Here is a 19,891-nt window from a genome sequence, read left to right on the forward strand (position 1 = left end):
GTTTATTTAATAAATTGGGACTTGGGTAGAGAAAATATTCTAAATATTACGGCTTTAAATGTAAAACAGCTCACTGCAATTCGCGTAAAATAATACAATTCTTCGTTACTAACACACTTATATTTGAACCACGCGGAGAATTTATGCGTTCATGAAATTTGTATTCAGTATGCACCTAACAACAATTCAAAAGATAGCGAATTCTGGCAAAACAAGCGAGCCGCCATTGTGCATATCAGCAGACACAACTGCTGCCGTTACTGGTGGATATGGCTGAGGCTGCTGAAATCTTATTTTCTACCGTTGCGGTGCTATAGTGTATTTGTAGGTGTGTGTGGGACCGGCCAACAGGCGCGTATGTTGCAACAATGACATAACTGAAATCACCAAAGGCATATAAATATGCACTCCTTGCCTGGCCGATTTTCGGGTGGTTTTTGTTTTCAACTTATTTGTTATTTCTTTTATGCTTCGCTTTGAAATCTGGGTTACGTCGCTGGCTGCTTGCACGCGGCGCTCTTTTGCACCGATTCCGGTTGATGTTGCTGCTGATACAGCCGCAGGGTGAATTTAAATGAACGTGCAACACAGCTTACTTGTGCAAATATGGTGTGCGTGTGTGTGTGTGTGTGTATGCAGCAAATGGCGGCACATTCGTTCAGGCATGCATGTTGCCAGATTCTTGTGTAATTTGCATGAACTAACAGCGAAAGAGTTGCTTAGCAACAAAGCGGTGGGCGACAGAGTTAGTATAAAAATTTTGTCTGTTCTCTTTGTCTTTTATTAGACGGTCTTTAGTACGCTTTATGGTGCTTAATTACACATATCGCAGACCAAATTCTTGCGTTTTGACAACTGGAGACATTTATGCTAGTGGGTTTTGATGTTGCTACAATTTGTCTTAAGTTTCAAAAGCTTGTACAAAGTAGCTAATCAAAACTAGGAAGTCGCGTTTAACAAATTTTAGTAGTAATGATACTTCAAATTATTACTTTCTATATTGCAGTTTCGTTTTTAAAACCCGTACATTTTAAAAGAGTGTTCTTTTATTTTGTTTTTATATTTAACATGCAACAGCTCCCACAACACATTACTTTATATTCTTATACTATACATACATACATATAATGTTGCTCACAGTGCAGCTCTGCAGCTCTGAGCTTTATATGTATGCGTGAGGTCTTACACCCTCACCTCCTCTTGCTACCAACGCCGTTTTTCGGCGTATACGAAAAGGCTGTTCTCATAAAATGTTAATTATGGCCCGCTTAGGGCACCAAGCTGCGAACTGTGACCGCGTGGTGTGCCGAAAACAAGAAAATGGCATTTGTCCGTAATTAAAAACGTGCGTATAAGTGTTTGAAATGCAAATTACAATGCCAAGGAACTTACGAATGCCAAAGACTTTTGTCGGAGCGCTGTGTACATTTGTGCATTACATAAATTTGAATAAAAACTTTATTAAATGAAATTAATGAATAACAATGACACGACTCAAAATTCTCGTTAAATTAATGTGTTTATGAGCTAAATTGAAAGCAAAATATTTGGCATAAATGCATATAAAGTTAATTAATCTCTGCTTTTGTACTAATGAATGGAAATATTTATATTCATATAAACAAAAAAAAAATAAGTAGAATTTGAATTTGAATTAATGATGAAAAAGCTTCTTTCATAATATATTCCCATCCATTCAAAGTAATAACAAGTAAGCAAGACCTTATTTCGAGTATAACTGAATATTTCAAAGCATAAAGAGGTGCTGCAAAGAGTTCTTCTCAGTAAGCTTGGGTAAAATAGCTTTTGTGGTTTGTGAGATATAGACATACATTAAATCTTGAGATGGAAGGCGGGGTATGCCCACAGTGAAAAAATGTTCAACACACAGGTGCCCAGTTACAGTCTTATAGCTTCACTTAGTACTTAATTATAATACTTGTGAGCGTAACAATGATAGAATTTCGCCAATTTATAACACTAACCTTCTTATGCTGCCCGACAACATATGCAGCATTGCTTGCATAAACGGACTGACGAAGAGAGGAAAATACAGTCAGTCGGGTGTAAACTGGTCTCGTATTTCCGACTATTCATATATTACTCAATCTATCTCTAATATTGTTAGGAGTTACAAACGACGGTTAAGTGAACAAAAGTATTATATGACTGCCTCGGTTATACTAACTGCAGCGGGCTGGCGAGTACCCGTTTAATCGAGCTGCAATATATTGGTATATATTATTCCTAAGACCTGCCTACAGGTCAGACGTTCATTAGTTAGACCGGCAAGAGTTCGCTTGTTGTGGCCAAGGAGTTTATATGCATCAATCTCTACATCATTGGAGATCTGAATATGTTTGGGATCGAATCCAACTTTAAGCATATCTTTCTTAGTAATGCAGTGCGCGGACACACCGTAATAAAAATAGGGTAACATCATGGGAGGGAGTTTTCTTGCCATTTGTTTCGATAATGGTTGTCCATTACTATTTGAAAGAGCTTGAAGATGACCTATGAAGATGACGTAGCTTTCATTGTTGAAAGAAAATTTTAAGGCAGCGCGTATGAATTAACAAAGATGCCGGGAATCGCTGCTTGTCATTTTAGTAGGACGAAATTGGTCTTATTTATAGGAAATACAAAATCCCGGAGGCGCATCTGCCATAGTTTCGAGGAACGAGTTCCAGATTGGCAGATAGTGTAAAACATCTTGGGCTTATCCTATGTAGGAATCTCTCGTGAAAACGCAATATCTAGGAAAAATAAAAAGGCATCGGTTGTCCCATACAACAATAGGACTCTTGGTAAAAGATGAGGTCTCTCTTTAAAAGTATTTCTCTGGTTCAGGAAGACCATAGTCACGACTATAATGTTTTGTATGGTGAAATTTCAAACACGAAAAAATTAGTGAGTGTTTAACGAGCGGCTCTCATCAGCATGAATAGTGTAGTACAGACTACACCCACTAGCACGATTAACATCATACTTCAGATAACACTTGCGGGCACAACGGAAAGCTGTTTGGCCGCGATAGTTTCACTCAGACATATGATGAACATGAGAGCCTCGGCAACCTGGAATCGCCGCAGGTTTTAATTTATTTCCAAAATGCTTCGATTAAAAGGCCGCCGATCCTAACCCTGGCAATCTTTTCATCGTTCACATATTTTGGAGGTATAGTATGGGAGGTGTCGCTTGAGGAGAGAGAGGTGAGCCTTTTAACGAATGGATCCGAGTTTCCACGATGGTTGGTGGAAAAGTATATTGTCGGGAACTATTTATCAACTGTGGGCTTTGGCTTCCTAATTATTGTAGCGTATTGAATGCGGAAGAAACTGTTAGTAATGGTCCGATACCAGTCGGTCGTAAAATAAATTCTGGAATGTCCCGCATTTACTATTTCAAGCATAAAATACTTAAAATTTTATACATACTTTTAGACATCTGGATGAAATAGCGTAAATAGAAACAGAAGACCTGGGCGTAAGGTTGATATCGCTTTGTAGAGAATTAATATTCAAATATATGAATTTTTATCTGGTTTCACAGAGCATTGTGATTAGCAGTATAAGTGTGATCGCACACCATAACATATTGTGAGAGTACAAAAATCAAAACTGTTTATAATTTAGCATTTATAATTCCATGTTCTGGCAAATTTAGACTAAGAGTCTGTAAGTTGAATGTACCTAATATTTTTGTGTTATCCAGGGAACTGTACCATAAAGTAAAGAAGTGTTGCGTTTGCCGCAATATTTGGGGGAAACGTACATATATATTACGTAATATTGAATTATTGTTTATATCGAGGCTTTGAGTACATTAGTCGTAGAACATAGAAAGAGCATTATCGGTAGAAGACGTTCTTAATTTCTGTATGATCTTTCATAATTATTTCCACATATTAGAGGTACTATAGTATTTGTCATAAATTGTATTGCTACTCCTGAACATCAAAATCAAGTGAAGTTTGTTCTCTAATAAATTCCTTAAGCATCTGCTAGAATTTTGTTTAGTATTTTATTAGTTTTACAGATGTTGCTAGTATGTTCAAAATAAATCTGCGGTAAAGTTTTGACAAGACTATTGAGCTCTATGCGAATGACTAAATATTAATTACTTAAATTTATTTTATTATTCTTTCAGCTTGAATTTTAAGAAAAAATAGCCTATTTATATTAGTAAACATATTCAGGAGGCGTTCTCTAAAAGTTTGTATTCGCATAGCTCAAATTAATCAATCTGCCACCCATTTCGCCTGAAAGAAGTTGCAGGATCATGAGATTTTGATTGTTTCGGTTTTTTAAATATAATTACAATCATATATTTTCTAAAGCCTACAACAGTTTAAGTTTTCTTTATCCAAAAAAAAAAATGTCATTTTAATATTAGCTCGAATATTTCCCATTTATTATTACACATTTCCTGGTTTAGTTGATTACCATGTTGATTGCATTGCTCTTATGAGCTGGTAATGAATTTATTAGTGAACATATGTAAAAAAAATTGATGTTGGTTTCACGTTTCTGCTCAGTTTTAAAAATTGCACTATGCGAGTTTACATCGACTCTTTCGAGTAATACATTGCGGTAATCACTTGTTAATATGTTTCAGACGATAGAAACCAGTCAAAGATAGTTTCTGAAAGATCTACCATATATTGAGGTCTTAGAGGTCTATGAACCATAATTTTATAAAATTTTATATATTGTATTGTTTCTCGATTTTTGTATTCTATATACTTAAACGGCATTTGTTATCGAATAAAATTCACAACAAACACTTATAATCTCAAAATGAACTTCGTAGTTTAACGAGAAATCACCAAATGAAATATTTTCCAGTAGTTTATCTTATATAATGAAAAAAGGCACAAGAATTACGGCTAACAATAGATGAGCTGCAGCTGCGTTTTACCTACTGCGCCCTCAGCCTATACCTGACCTCGAGCGTCCACCTTTTCAAGGCTGTATCTCCGAAACTATTAGTCGGATCAACTTGAAAATTTAGGACAATATTCTAGAGATGTTATAGAATTTAATAAGACAACAAAAAAATTTTAAATTTTTTGAAACTGTGAAACCCATGTACTAACCCTTTAATACGTATAATAAGTAAAATAATATATAAATCTTCCTAAGATACATTTATTTATAAAATTTTATTTTTTAGTATACTTACCTAAATAAGTGCTATTTGTGAGTACCCAAAATATCTTTAACGGATCGACCATAACTACGAAACGGGCAAAATGGTATGGACCACAGCTTTGCTGAAACTGAAATATTTTCCAAAAACTGATTGGTGAAGCAGGAATTTTTGTTAACAGAGTCAACACAAACCACAACACCAAAAGCTGCCAAGCGTATATAGCAAAGAGACTAAATACATAGCTCGAATCAGCGAGGTGTTGCGCGGATGACGAAGTCGCCGTTTTGTTGTCGATAATTTTGCCGTTGAATTCGAAAATTTTGATATCAAACTCGTTTAATAGCAAATGGTGATATTGTATTTTCTACGTACTCAGTGGTTGGGTAATTTAAGCTCAGAACTTAATTTGTAGATTTCGCCGTTTGTTTTTTTGGGTTTAAGATTTTTTGGGGAATATTTTTAAACAAAACTCATTTTGTACTGTTGCATTTGTATGCAATTTTATTGGTGAATTTAGTAGATATATATTACTCGTAGTTTTGGCTTCATTTTATTTCGTAATAATTTAAATTAACCACAAATTTCTTCCCAAAGTTTTGTACTGAAGCCGCACGCATTTTTTCTTATATTCATTTTAGTTTTCATTTTTCAAAACATTTCAAGCGAATTATTTACCAGAAATTAATTACAGTATTTACTATATAATTGAAAGCAGAATAAGTAAAAATATTGACCACAATCACCAACACCACCATTAATTGCTTCTTCGATTCATTTGCAGTTTGTAGTGTTCGATTCAACATTTTCATTTTCAATTTTAGTTTTAGTTTATTTTATATCTTAACATGTTTTTGCTGTTGTATTTGTTTCTCTTATATTATTTGTTAACTCCATTTGGCTTAGCATAGAAATCCTTTACCGCATTTACACAAAATTCCATCTAACTGTAGTATCGAAAGCTCAGCTGTTTTGTATTTGGCTGTGTCTGTTCGTGAGTTTGGCTTGTTTGCTGTTCGCAACATTGTTTACTTTATTGTATTCATTTATTTTATTAGTTATTCGGCATGAGTAAATAATCCCAAGCCTCTAACTAAATATGTTTCAGCGTACTGAAAGTCTGTGTTCGTTTGCCTCGGCGCAGCTAGGTTAAGTTAAGCTGTTCGGATCCAACCAAATGAGAAAAGTGTCTTTGAAGATGTTGGTTTGGAGAAAAGTGAAAGGTAGTGTGGCAACACCATAAATGGATTGTTTGTATTTAATAAATGTCGCAGAGCTTGTTCTTAGTTTTCCTGTTGCCAGATTGTATGTATATACTATGTCAATACGCATATTATTTGTTGGCGCTTTCAGCCATATTCATATATAAATTTGTATGATATTTTTCGTTCGACAAGTCACTTAAAAGCTAAACTAACTCTATTTAATATTTGCCAAAGTTTGTATTTATATAAGAAAATTTATTTTAATCGATTTATTTGCGTATTTCGTACATATAACAGATAAATAGTGAATATTAAATTAAATGTCATAATAAAATTGGAAATTATTTTCTTTATTTTCCATAAAAAGCACACTTTAAATAAAGCTGTAAATAAGGACTAATTGAATGAAAAAAAACGTAACAAATATACATAACTTCACAAAATAACTTAGATAGGTATGTATGTATATAAGAGTGTCCGTTATTTTCCAAGTCGACTGCGTTTTTGGCAAACGCTTCCTAAAGTTTCCATGTTTTCGCTAAAAATATGGATTTAATCTTAACAAGCTCTATGTACATATATCTTCAATTTAAACCGTGCAAAAATAATTTTACTTTTCCCACATATTTTACTGCCCAATGGGTCCTGTTTTGGGGTCCCAAAAACTCCTCTTCATTCAGCGCTGTATGATGCTTGCTTGTTTGCTTGTATATCGCACCGTTTCAACGGATAAGTTATATTAGATGGACCCCCTCTTGACATTATTGTCATAGAGTATGCTGTTGCATAGAGGATAGGAAGGCGCTTGACTGTGGAATGGCTTTCCGATGATGAGGTGGAAAGGAAGGGATATCCAGGGAGAAGGAGACTTCTAAATGATAGGGTCAGGTGTAGGTGGTAAGACCACTGGGACAATAGTCCTAACGGTCGAATGACTTATTAGTCCATTCGGGACATTGGCTTTGTTGAGGATAACCCAGACTTCAAATTTTGTCTGAGTCTGGGTTTATTGCTTACGTGGCATCGGTCTCTGAACGCCTTTTTGAATCACAAGCTCCTTTATAGGTCGGGTTGCTTTTGTGGGGCAGGGGTTGAGGACTAGGTATATATGTATGTATATTGCAGAACGCCCGATGTACTCGAACATTAGGGATCTTGGTGGAAGAGAGATTAGCTGGACTGATGGAGGTTTAGATGTTAGCGGAGTGATCTCCACTAGTCGGAATGCCGAACTGTTAGTGGCGTTTGTGCAAGAATTGTTTAGACGGCGAAGACGTTTAACTGAGAATTAGGGTTAGCTTCTTGTGTGAATGGTGTGTGCTTGCAATGTTGTGGGGTCCAACCCGTGGTCACCAGTCCAGATGGAAGTATGGAAGCTAAACTGGTAATAGTTTCGGCTACGAAGTCTGACCGGAGACTTAATGCTGGTACCGCGGGAAGCAGCAGCACTTTGAGTTCGCTCCAACTTGCTCATGCGGACTGACTGACGAGTATCGTAATGGTTGTGGTTAAAATCCGAATGCGGGAAGAAATGGCACTTTGTCAGTTGAATGCGGAGTTGCATTGCAACCGGGTACCGGACCCAAAGAACGCCTGATCTTTTAGATGGACTTCGAACCAAGGTGGTTAGTGTGTTCATTCCTCACTGCCTGTCATGTTGGTTAAGGCTTTCGTCAGCAGGTACCCACGTTAAACATACCGGACGTTTTCCAATTTTCGGAGATACTTCATGTTTCACAAACCACTCCACCAATCTCAACAAAGTTTACACATAATTGCTAAGTGGGCAGCATCAGTAAACATATAGTAATGCAATGCATGTAGAGATTGAAACAGTATTTGGTATATATCAGGTGCTTAAAGTAAGACATAGCTCTTTAGAAAAAAAGTTTAATATTTTTATGCTGTAAATGTCGGTCCATTTTAATACATTTATGTATGTGTTATTCTTAAGCGTAATACAAAATACTTCGGAATTCGCTGAAAGATTTCCGATAACCACAACAAAAGGTACTGAAGTTGCTGTTACACTTTTGTTTTATGTCTTTACAGGACCATAATTCCATAAACATCAGGGGAAATGTAAAGTAATAAGAAAAGAGTTAACAGCGGTCATATGATCTTAGGATGTTTGGTCATCAATAAAAAATTTTTAATTTTCAAAGTTGGTTGTTTGTTTAACAAAACTCATTGTGATCCCCCTAACGTTGAATTCAAAGTAAAGAATTAACTACAAGGTGCGTAAACAGGACTTTAAAATAAAACAGAACAAATGGTTTTTTCGGCAAAATCAATTTATTTAATTCAAAATAGTCTCCTTCTACTTCAATACAGCATTTTGCATGGTCCAAAAGCATGTCGAACGAGTGTTTTAGCTCGTTGACCGGTATGGCCGCCAGTATGCCAGTGCAAGCCTTTTGAATAGCCTCTACGTCTGCATAACGTTTTCCTTTCATGAGCAAATGCAGTTTTCCGAAAGGAAGAATTCGCACGGTGCCATATCAGGTGAATATGGGGAGTGGTTAATGGTTAAAATGTGATTTTTGGTCAAATTTTGTTCGAAGCTCTTTTTCGCACCGACTACACAAACATATTGACACTTAAATCGCAATAACTTCACTTCCAATCTTTGAAATGTCATGACAATCTCTGGACAATCGATAAAGATAGCAGATTCCAAGGCACCAGTCGACATATGGATTCAAATTCAAAAACTTCCTATTTACTTTGGAACGCACCTTGTATATTATTTTCAGCAGAGAATAAACCTTTGTTTTGTGTATATGTATGTATTTCAATATGATTATTTCGATAAAATTTGGAATAAAATGAATAATTTGACTAACTTTTAATTGAATTAAAATCTGAAAAACGCTTGAGCAGATTTTAATACGTTTCCCGTTCTAATTGGTTTTTGTGTATTCATTTAAATTGCGACGCATGCAAGCAGAAGTAGACGAGTGCAAAGAAAGGTGAATTGAAAAGCGCTAATACCCAGTAGCGTATTGAAATGAAATTATTTTATTAAAATGATTATAAGGATTTTTGTGCTTTTTCAAATTTAACTATTTAATTAATTTAATAAGGAAGTTTTTTAGACAGAAAAAGGGTTATGAGTAGTACTTGATAATGTATTTGTAAAAAAGTAGAAACTTAATTTATATTAAGACAAAAAAACTTCCATAAATTGTAACAAGATTCAAAAAAAATTAATTTTGCTAAGTTGGTAGGGCTGTCCTAAATTACTATGCCAAATATCAGCATGATCTGTCAGCCAGTTTATTTATAGCAGCTGCTTAAGTCGGAACATCTCTGTAGTGCGTTGCGATTTTTACAAAGGACAGAAGTATCGACGAAAGAATTGGTCTAAAATTTTGAAATTGCAACCAAATTTCGTGAACAAATCATTGCGAATGTTGGAAAAGTCTTATGGTGATTCAGTTTTATAAAAACACAAGCCTAAAAGTGGTAAAAAGCCCTCAAGAACGGTCGAGAAATCGTCGAAAACATGCCTTGTTTTGGCCGACAGTCTTCAACTGTTGAAAATATTAAATATATGGTGTTTGCAAATCGGCAGGCAAGCCTTAGAGAGATGACAGGAGCATCTCTCTCGAGTCCGTTCGAATGATTTTGGTGGATATTTTGGGTATGAAACGCGTTCTTGCCCGACTCGCCCCGATAAAGCTGCATTTTTTTCGCATCGGCCCACGATTGTGATCGAATTTAAAGCCAAAAAGGTAAAGAATACCATCGATCAACCACCGCGTTCTCCAGATTTGACCCCGTGTGATTTTAGGTTGTTCCACAAACTGAAATTGCCGTTCCGGGCAACCCGTTTTGAGTCTATCAAAAATGATAAAATAAAATTCGCAGAAGGAGCTGAAGGCCATCCCAAAAAGTGCTTAAAAAGTGTTTCGAGTGAAAAAATCGTTGTCGCGACGAAATAAATATTGGTGAATAATTAAATATTTTGCGTTTTATTTACAATTTCCGGATACTTTTTTCTCTCAATGTTTTATCTTTTTTGTGCAGTACACAATTGCTGTTTATTGGCTTCATGGTGTCACGTCGAGATGGAATGGTGGTATCTTGCATAACAAAGACTTACACAAATACGAACATTGCTGCATTGTCCTTTTCGATAAGCTATAAATATGTATATAATATTAGCAAAAATATTATACGAGGGCTGCTATATATATTTCTGGACTAAGTCTTGCCAGGTGCAATCTGACATTTCCATTGGAAAGTTTGACATTTTTTAGCATAACATCACTCAGAACGTTTTGTCATTTAATCGTGAATTGTTTTATTTACAGGGAATTAAAAAATTCATCTCAGCCAAAAAATGGAATTAACTCGTGAACATTTTCGTGCGATCATTTTTCACAACTTTCGACGTGGATTATCACGACAAGAGTGCATCGATGAACTAAAATCTTTGTATGGCTATGAAGCACCAACCTATAGCACTGTGAAAAACTGGTACAACGAATTCAATCGTGGCCGACGCTCGCTCAAAGACGAATTCCGTGAAGGTCGTCCAAAAAAAGCCATTGTGCCAGAAAACATCAATGCCGTACGTGAACTAATAATGCAAGACCGTCATGTAACATACCTTCAGATAGAGGCATGCCTATGCATTTCTCCCACCAGCATACATTCGATATTGCATAAACACCTGGCCGTAAAAAAGGTTTGTTCTCGTTGGATCCCGCACAATTTGACAATCGCTCAAAAAAAGGCTCGTGTGGATTGGTGTAAAGAAATGCTGAAAAAATACGATCGCGGTGCTTCAAAAGACGTTTATAAGATCGTCACAAGTGACGAATCATGGATCTATGCGTATGAGCCCGAAACAAAACAGCAATCGACAAAAAAATAAAAAATAAAAAAAAAAAAAAAAAAAACATTTTCGTTGATAAATATGCCTATTTACATTATTAGGCTAGAAATATATATAGCAACCTACGTAAAATGAGAAAATAACTATATGGAAAATAGGATCACTTTAGTGAAACTATTGAAAAATATATAATTATTTTCCTTCTTCTGACTGAAATGATTAAAGACCTTGTTAAAGGGTTAGGCAAGTTTAGTTTAACAAACATTTTTTATTAGTCTAAAGTTTACTTTAGGGTGCCAAAAACCATAAAATATTGAACAAATCTGTTGCGGTTGAAGCGTTTCAGTCAGTCAGCTTCAAATTAAACTTTTTTTTTACAAAACCAACATTTTACGAAAAATGAACATAAAGAACAAAACATATGTATACAAGAGCTTGTACTTTTTAGACTGAGATTCCGTTTTTCATTTTGTATCTGAAGCACGCGTTTATGAAATTACCATCACCAGCTTAACTTTGACAATTTTACTGATTCCATTTCTTAATGGTGGCTCGTATCAAAATATAAATAACGTCCTAGTAACTATATGGTGTAGAGGCATGGACGATGACACCATAAGAGTGTGATAAGATGAGTCGGTGTTACGAGTTTTTGAGAAAAAGGTTTTGCGGAAGATTTATGGTCTTTTACGCAGGTGGATAATTTTTAAGGCTCTCGACTAACCCTCTCACATGGTAAGAAAAGCTTACAGTCCAGTGAAAGTACATCGAAGTATGTTAATTATAAGAGAAAAATATTTTCTTTACAACTATCAGCCAACCAGTGTCCAAATTTCACTGGATCAATAGCAGCTTATAATGTTATTAAAATGAATGGATTTATGTATATTGAGAAAGGTAGTGTATAAAAAGGTTTTAGTATCGATTTCAATTTTTAATTTTCATCAAAAAGCACCGAAAGGCATTTTTGTATTTCAATTCAACAGCGAAAATGCAGTCGCATAAATGATTTACCCCGAATTTTATAATTTAATTAAATGGCTTTGAACCATATTTTCATTTGTTTCGTATTCGCTGCTGCATTCAGTTTTTCACTTTTCTCCATGAAAAACTAAACAAGCAAACACAACTAAACACAGATTGAATGTATGACAAAATTGGGAAGCTGGTGCACAATTTTCCGTTTTGTGTTATTTTATTTAGTGCTTTCAAATTTTTCTTGGTATTTTTCTTGTTTTGTACCCCAGTTTTCTTTTGACTGAACTTCATTTGTGTTCAAATATTTTGTTTTTGCATCGCAAAAAGTATCGTCGACAGTTGCAGTGAAAGATTGTTTTCATTTAAGTCTGCCATTTTCCTCTACAATGCACACCAAAGAACTAAAGAAACGGCAAAAACTTCCAGGGATTTAGGTAAATTCACTTGCTAAAGTGTCCTTGAGCACGACCACTTAGTCAGCAAGGCAGATGAAGCTCCCCTCGGTGCTGCCCCACTAGCTTCCATATTATTTAGTTAGGTATTCGTGCCTTCGTCTCCAGTATTTTTCACGTCACTTTCCCTTTTGATATCCACCTCGAGCACTCGTTCGCTTCCACTTACCCACTTACTTATTGTTGTATTCATATTACTCGGTAGATGGTACTCAGTTAGAATGTTTTAGTTAGTCAAGAGAGTTTCAGCATTTTCCTTCCGCTTGACTGCAATGAGTGCGTACACAAGTGATATTACTTCATGCGATGTACGAGTACTCATCTAATAATAATGCTATTGACGAGATCTCTGTTTTGGAAATCCGGCTAGTACTAAGCCACGAGCTCGGTAGTGGCTATCAGCAAGCGTCAATTTCAGACAAACTAACAAAACAGCATTTCTCACACATAACCGAATGCAACATTGTAAATGATGAAAACTGAATTCATACTTTACAACGGTGTAAATGATTCGAGATATATATTTCGATGTTTATTGTTTGTGTTCAGTTTGGACTACAAATCAGAGGTACTTACAACCCAAAGTAAAATTCATGAGAGGGATAATACAAATATTTGTAATATGGTCAGGGACAATTACAGAAGAACTTTTAACACACAAAACTGGCAAAAAAAACTTAATTATTGACCTGCTTTGCCACGATATTTAATACTCTGTACTCTGACTAATTCCAGGAACTTACTGGATATAATTAAAGCAATTTCATACCTATCTGGATAAATGGATCTCAGACCTTGAGTCTACAGATTGCTGTGAAATCTGCAATCAGGTGCTCAGAAGCTTCCGGTTCAATGCCGCTTAACCGGCAGTTTGCACCAGAAGCCATGCCCATGTTGAATAGTTGTTTCTTGAGACTGCAGTGCCCGGTATAGAGTGCGACTAGTCTCTGGGGAGGTTAATTTTGGCCTTAAACCTTGATAGGTTGTAACCCCCGGCATTAACTTTCTCTCGCTACTCTCTCATCCGTACCGAGTAGCTCGGTGTCGGCTGCCCCTTTATGCGCCGGCACCCAAAGCAGGTGTACGCGGTTGCAGACTGATATTCTTTTCAGTTCTCCTATGCACTCTTTCACTAATAGCGATCGCTGAATACGTGGATATATTGATTTCCATAGTTCTGTTAGAGATGACTTTCTGCACTCTGACTTATAGCAAAAACCTCTGTTTGCAAAGAACTAGAACAAGAAAAAACGTTAACTTCGGTTGCACCGAAGCTAAATACATACTTCACAGGTGCATTTCTGTTAGTAACTATGTGTTCACTTTGTATGGCAGCTATATGTTATAGTGGTCCGATATCGACCGTTCTGACAAATGAGCAGCTTCTTGAAGAGAAAATGACGTTTGCAAAATTTCAAAACGATATCTTAAAAACTGAGGGACTAGTTCGTATATATACAGACAGACAGACGGACGATGGACAGACAGACAGACGGACATGGCTTAATCGACTCAGCTCAACATACTGATCATTTATATATATACTTTATAGAGTCTCCGACGATTCCTTCTGGGTGTTACAAACTTCGTGACAAACAGGGTATAATTCAGGGTATAAAAACAGCGGTTTCAGCTCATTGCCCCTAAGGCACAGATGCTGGCAAGTCTGCAATGCCTTCGATGCCCAAGCAACCCCTCCAGGGGCTTACAGCCCCACGATCTTTTGAAGAAAATGTAAAGTATGGATTCTGATTTTCAGTGCTGCGTTGGCGAATCGATTACTCTTTTATTTGAATATATGTATATTTAATTCGGCATCACCATCAAAGTCAATAAGATTGCCTATCACCCATAAATTAGTGACAAAAAAAGTATACTATTCAAAATATTTGAAAAAATCCTTGCTGAATTTTAAAAGTGCACATACTTATGTACATCGGGCATATGAAAGGACTGAAAGCTCTGTAGGCAACGCAGTCCTTGACTAACACAAAAGAAAAATCCAATTTTTTTGCAAGTATTTGCAAACCATTAAATATTTTACACGCGGCGTTGTGCTGGCAGATTTATTTTTGAAAAATATGTGGCTTTATTTCATTTTAGGCGGTAACATCTGCTAACGTCCCAATCACTTATCTCTCCAATATATTTATGCGCCAACATTAATATATGGCATGAGTACATACGAGCATGTGTTTGTACTTTCAGTTGTAATTCATGACCCTGTGTTTATGACAAATGTCCACTTAGTTGTAATCATATCGGACTAATCTGCCTATTTACCAACCACTTCATTCGATCTTGTTTAAACGGCCGTAAATACAATTTCAGCATATGCAAACACATGTTTTATGTAAGCTTCTCGCTTCACAAATACACATGTCATTTAATTTGCATACCCATCAATGTTGAATATTCCAATGATATTGACAATATTGCTGACAATAACTTGTCATTGATGTTGATACTGAAATATGTACAAGCGTGTATGTTGACTACATGCAATTTTGCGAAATATTAGCAAATCGGATGTTTATTATTAGAGCAATGAGTCAAGCAGCGTGGCTTGTGTTTGTTGTATTATGCATACGCATGACATGCGTTGCATTCACTTTATTGTCATAAAATATTTCGAAAATGTTCAATATTAGCATATTACGTACGAGTAGTAAGATTGCATAAATCAAGTCCCAGCATAAAATAGATATAAAATAAATAAATGTAGTTCACACACAAACAAAGATCATAATGATAATAGAAGTACAAATAGTAAAATATTCACTTATATTATTTCTTGGTATTAAACCTATTTTAATTTTAAGAAATGCCTGTAATACATGGGCACTGGATTGGCAGGAATATGTTTGCCTTATGGTTTACTCGTACATAGCTGTATTGGATACTTTTACTTACGTCACACCGTGTGCGTGAGCGTATAGTGATCGGTTGTGGGTATGCTATGCTAGAATGTCTAGAAATAGCTAGCTTTCCAGAAGATGTTGGGATATGATATTTAATATACATACATATCCTCTGTTACGTTTTGCGCCTGTTTTTCTTGTATTTCAGCACAACTGACCTCAGTTTGAAAATTTTTAGACCTATTAAATCACTATCGATTGAATAGATATCAAATCTTGTAGTATCTTAATGGACTTAATCGCTATCGAATAGATAGGGGGCCCTAAATCTTGTATCCTTTCGTCTAGTGAAAGAAAAAGCCAGTCAGTCGGCTTTAAAAAATCGGTAAAAGTCCTCTGAGTGGATAAGGCCATCATGTGACGCATCAAACAATAGCGCGCACCAAAGAATAGGTTAATATTAAACGTTAATGTATTCAAGTCAATTATTCCGGATCAAAGCATATTATCTTAACTCTCTGAATTTGTTTCTATACAATGTTCGCACTATGTGTTATAAATACATTAATATCATCAAGCGAAAGGCGAAACGTACTCATTAAGAGGAAACTAAAAGTCGCTTGGTCACTATCCAACGCTTCTTTAAGGCATTGTGTTGTCTCACTTTTTATCAGAAATCAAATAGTGCAATAGAAATTTGCACCAAATTCTTTCGACCACCAACGGAACACTACCATATCCAAAACTGATAAAAAAAAAACTAATTACGAAAATTCATACTGGGATTAATCGTTTTTATTTATTATTTCGCTTTGTAAACTCGGCTTTATCCGCGCAAAAGTTGTCTACGCCAATAAAGGAAAGGAAGAGCAGTATATACTTAAATTAGCATTAAAGTTGAACAATCTAAAGTTCTGATCTTTTTACTCAACTCTGACTCAAAAAACGATATTTAAGAAATATTTTTACATTGTTATTAAATTTAATAAGAATCAGGTAGTATTGGTAAAAGTCGATAGTATTCGAACCTGAACAAAAAATGTTATAAAATTTTGTTAATTAAGGTAAAAAATAATATTATCCGTTATCCAAAATTGTTTTATGATTACGTTAACTCCAAACGCTGGATTTCCAATTAATTTCTGTCCGCGATGAAATACAAATATATCATGTTATGTGACAATCACATTATTTCCAATATGTTCGCAGAATTTTGCAAGTCAAACCCCTCTACTAATTCTGCTGAAATGTTTTCTTATCAGCACCTCTCTGTTCAAATACTTTAATTAACGCTTTAATTATTTCTGAATAAGACGTCTTTATTATTTTAAGTAAGTTAAAACATTTTTTTTAAGTATGGCTCAGATATGATCCCATCATCCTTACAGAAAAATAATGCCAAATACATCTTCATTCTTTTGATTTTTAATTCCTCCTTTAAAAAAGGTATCAATCAATCAATATGAAAAACAGTCATTTATAATCCCTTCGCATTAAAAGGATTTAGTTCATACATTGAAAATTATAGGAGTGTTTTACTTTTTGAAGCTATCATTGCAGACAATATCACTTTTTCGATGTCCCCGTTTAATTTCTTTTCCTCAGCATGGATTTCGTAAAGGGAAATCTACTCAAACAAATTGACTTGTATTTGTACACCACTGGGTTTTAGGAAACATTGGGTTTTAGGAAACACAAGCATACATACATATGTAATATACACCGACTTTAGCAAAGCTTTCAATAAAGTAAGTCTCTCGACTATCGTACATAAACTTGATCTTCTGGGCTTTCTACCAAGATATCTTCAACGGATGTCTTCTTATCTTTATACTAGAACACAATGAGTGATATTTGAGGATACTCTTTCAGATTTGTTTAATGTCTCTTCAGGTGTTGCGCAAGGTAGTCATCTTGGCTCGTTTCTGTTCATGTTATTCATTAACGACATCTCTTTTGTCTTAGAATTCTCAAATATTTTATTATATGCGGAAGTCGTAAAGCTTTTTAAATCATATACTTCAATTGATGAAAGGTGTCTTTTGCAAACAGACTTAAATAATTTGGTTGCTTGATGTGGTAGAAATGATTTGTCATTGAATCTCAAAAAAAGTAAGACAATGTGGTTTTCCCGTAGTACAGTGTTTGCCTCACCTTACATAATAAAAGACTACCAATATTTACTGAATTTGATTTGGGTGTCACTTTGGACCCAAAGCTTAATTTTAGTTCTCATATTGATACCATGGTCTTGAAAGCTAAAGGTATTCACAGTTTTGTTAATTGTTGGTCTAAAGAATTTAGAGATCTGTATGTTACTAAAACACTTTTTATAACTTTGGTTGGACCTATATTGGAATATGGCTGCGTTGCACAGTGGCACCGCTCCATACATTTCTTAGAAAAAAATAGAAGGAGTGGTCGTACAACAATGAAACTTTGCAGAGAAATTTTGAAAAAATCTTGGAAAACCGCCCCCTGCCACACGCACCTCCCATATAACTGCAATTGCCAAAATTTTTATTTTTGGACCTAGGGACTTGAAATTCGGGACACTTCTTAATTGAGTTCTCCTGATGAAAAAAAATTAAACTTAAACGCAAAGTGACGTTATTTATACCTTTACCTTGATAAAAATCCAATATAATATGCAATGTTTTAATTGAATATGTAACAGGCGAAAAATTGTGTTAGTTTGTATTTGTAATATTATGCAAACACCATATCTTTAACAATTTGATCTAGTTCTAAGGAAATTTTGTTCAAATGATGCCTTAAGCTACTTATGTAAGGATCCGAAGTTATAAGAAGCCTGTTGAAGACATCAGTATTTGTTGAAATTAAAATCGATGTTACTAAAAGGGACGGTAATTGGCGGTTGTTTTTTTTTCTTTAATTGAAAGTACAGACTCGGAACTTTTATTTTTTTATAGTAAGAGGGCTAAGCAAGGCAAAGCACATAAAGCTTTTTTCCATCAAAAAATGAAAAGTTGATATTTTTTAGTATAATTTTTGAAAAATTATAAAAATTAGCTTTCTTTGTCAATTTCAATAAATTCTTTTTTTTTTTATAAACAAGTAGGTGCTAAAAGAAAAGCCATAGCTATAAACTTACACACAACAAAAATTCTTTATTTGGACAATAATTTTAATCTGATTTTATTCAATAACTTTCCGTCGACTTCTGTTAGTTTTTTTAACTATAAAATTTCACTTTCTATAAAAAAGCTTGTTGAATTTTTCTTATCCAAATATTTCTTTACAAAACAAAATCATTAAAGTTTTGAAATTGGAAAGTGGAAAAATCCTATTTTTTCCGCCGAAATGCCACTGTGCGTTGTATGGAACTATAGTTTTACCAAATCCATTCTGGCAACTGAGAGTCGGTTTAGAAACAATTTTTACTTTTTGCTTTAGGACATTTCCGATGGGATTCTAAGTTAAGTTTTTCTCCATACACTAGTCGTTTATAAATTTAGCTATACTTACTGGTCGTAGAAAAATGCTTGGTATTATATTTTTAGTAAAATCTTGAAGGGAACAGTTAGCAGTTCTTCTTTCCTGTCTGGAGTTAATTTTAACAACCCAGTTCGCTTTTCGAGGCAGACCCTTAGTGTTAAAATCTTGTAAATCAATTTTGAACTTAACCGTCCATATGTCATGATTTTACTTCTCATTCCTGCACATTTGATTTATCTGATTCATTTTCGATATTAAAAAGACCATATTGCTTTTTCTCAATAAATAAAAGAGTTAAAATTTTAGTAAAAAATATAACGTATCTTAAGCCTTAGCTTTTGAAATGTTTGTTTCTGCAACGAAGCAGTTTTAGATCACGACGCCTATGCGCCATTTGCGTCGTTTCGGCGGGAGGAGGAAAATTGTTGGGTTATAATAAAAACGTTACGAAAATAAATAGATTGAAGGTTGAAATGAACACTACGATTAACTTATTGTACTGATTGTATACAAGTATATCACATCCTCTCTTAAGTATTACTCACGTACATACATATATGACTTACGTAATTAAATGATATATCAATTTCTTGAGACGCCTATTACGTGTATGCGTAGCATAATATATTTTATTTTAATTCTAATGGACTCCTGAATAGTTACATCCTGCACTTCTTTAATGCTGACTGAGTTGGCCTATTTAAGCTGTTATTAAGCTCTGTCTTTCATTTTACAAGCCTTATACACTCGCAATACGTAATCAAATAATTGTCAGTGACACTTCATGACTCTGCATAAAAGCGTCGGTAATGATCTAAACGAAGGGACAATGACCAGTTAACGACAAACACAAATTAAGATAAATGCGAAAGATGGCGGAAGATGAGAATAATATGGCTGAAGTTACTTGAGCAAGGAAACAACGCACTAACGGAAAAA

The 19,891-nt window shown here is 34.9% G+C and overlaps 1 protein-coding gene and 1 long non-coding RNA gene across 5 annotated transcripts in view; both read right to left on the minus strand.

The window, feature by feature from the left end:
• Positions 1-19,891, minus strand: part of LOC126753614 (putative neural-cadherin 2) — a 363,083-nt gene that overhangs the window by 48,552 nt on the left and 294,640 nt on the right. For 2 of the 4 annotated variants that reach the window (XM_050465207.1, XM_050465206.1), the window contains exon 1: positions 5,185-5,502. The exons of the other annotated variants lie outside the window; for them this stretch is intronic. In XM_050465207.1, coding sequence (XP_050321164.1) covers positions 5,185-5,236 — 52 coding nt within the window. In that variant the 5' untranslated portion in view covers positions 5,237-5,502. Of the gene's footprint in view, positions 1-5,184; positions 5,503-19,891 lie in introns of those variants that run through there. 4 annotated transcript variants of the gene reach the window in all.
• LOC126753616 (uncharacterized) overlaps positions 5,576-19,891 on the minus strand; it is a 60,236-nt gene continuing 45,920 nt past the window's right edge. The window contains exon 2 of the long non-coding RNA XR_007666200.1: positions 5,576-5,851. This is a non-coding gene — a long non-coding RNA (uncharacterized LOC126753616). The remainder of the gene's footprint in view (positions 5,852-19,891) is intronic.

Source organism: Bactrocera neohumeralis, chromosome 3 (genome assembly GCF_024586455.1).
Source record: "Bactrocera neohumeralis isolate Rockhampton chromosome 3, APGP_CSIRO_Bneo_wtdbg2-racon-allhic-juicebox.fasta_v2, whole genome shotgun sequence".
NCBI classification, from domain to species: Eukaryota; Metazoa; Arthropoda; class Insecta; order Diptera; family Tephritidae; genus Bactrocera; species Bactrocera neohumeralis.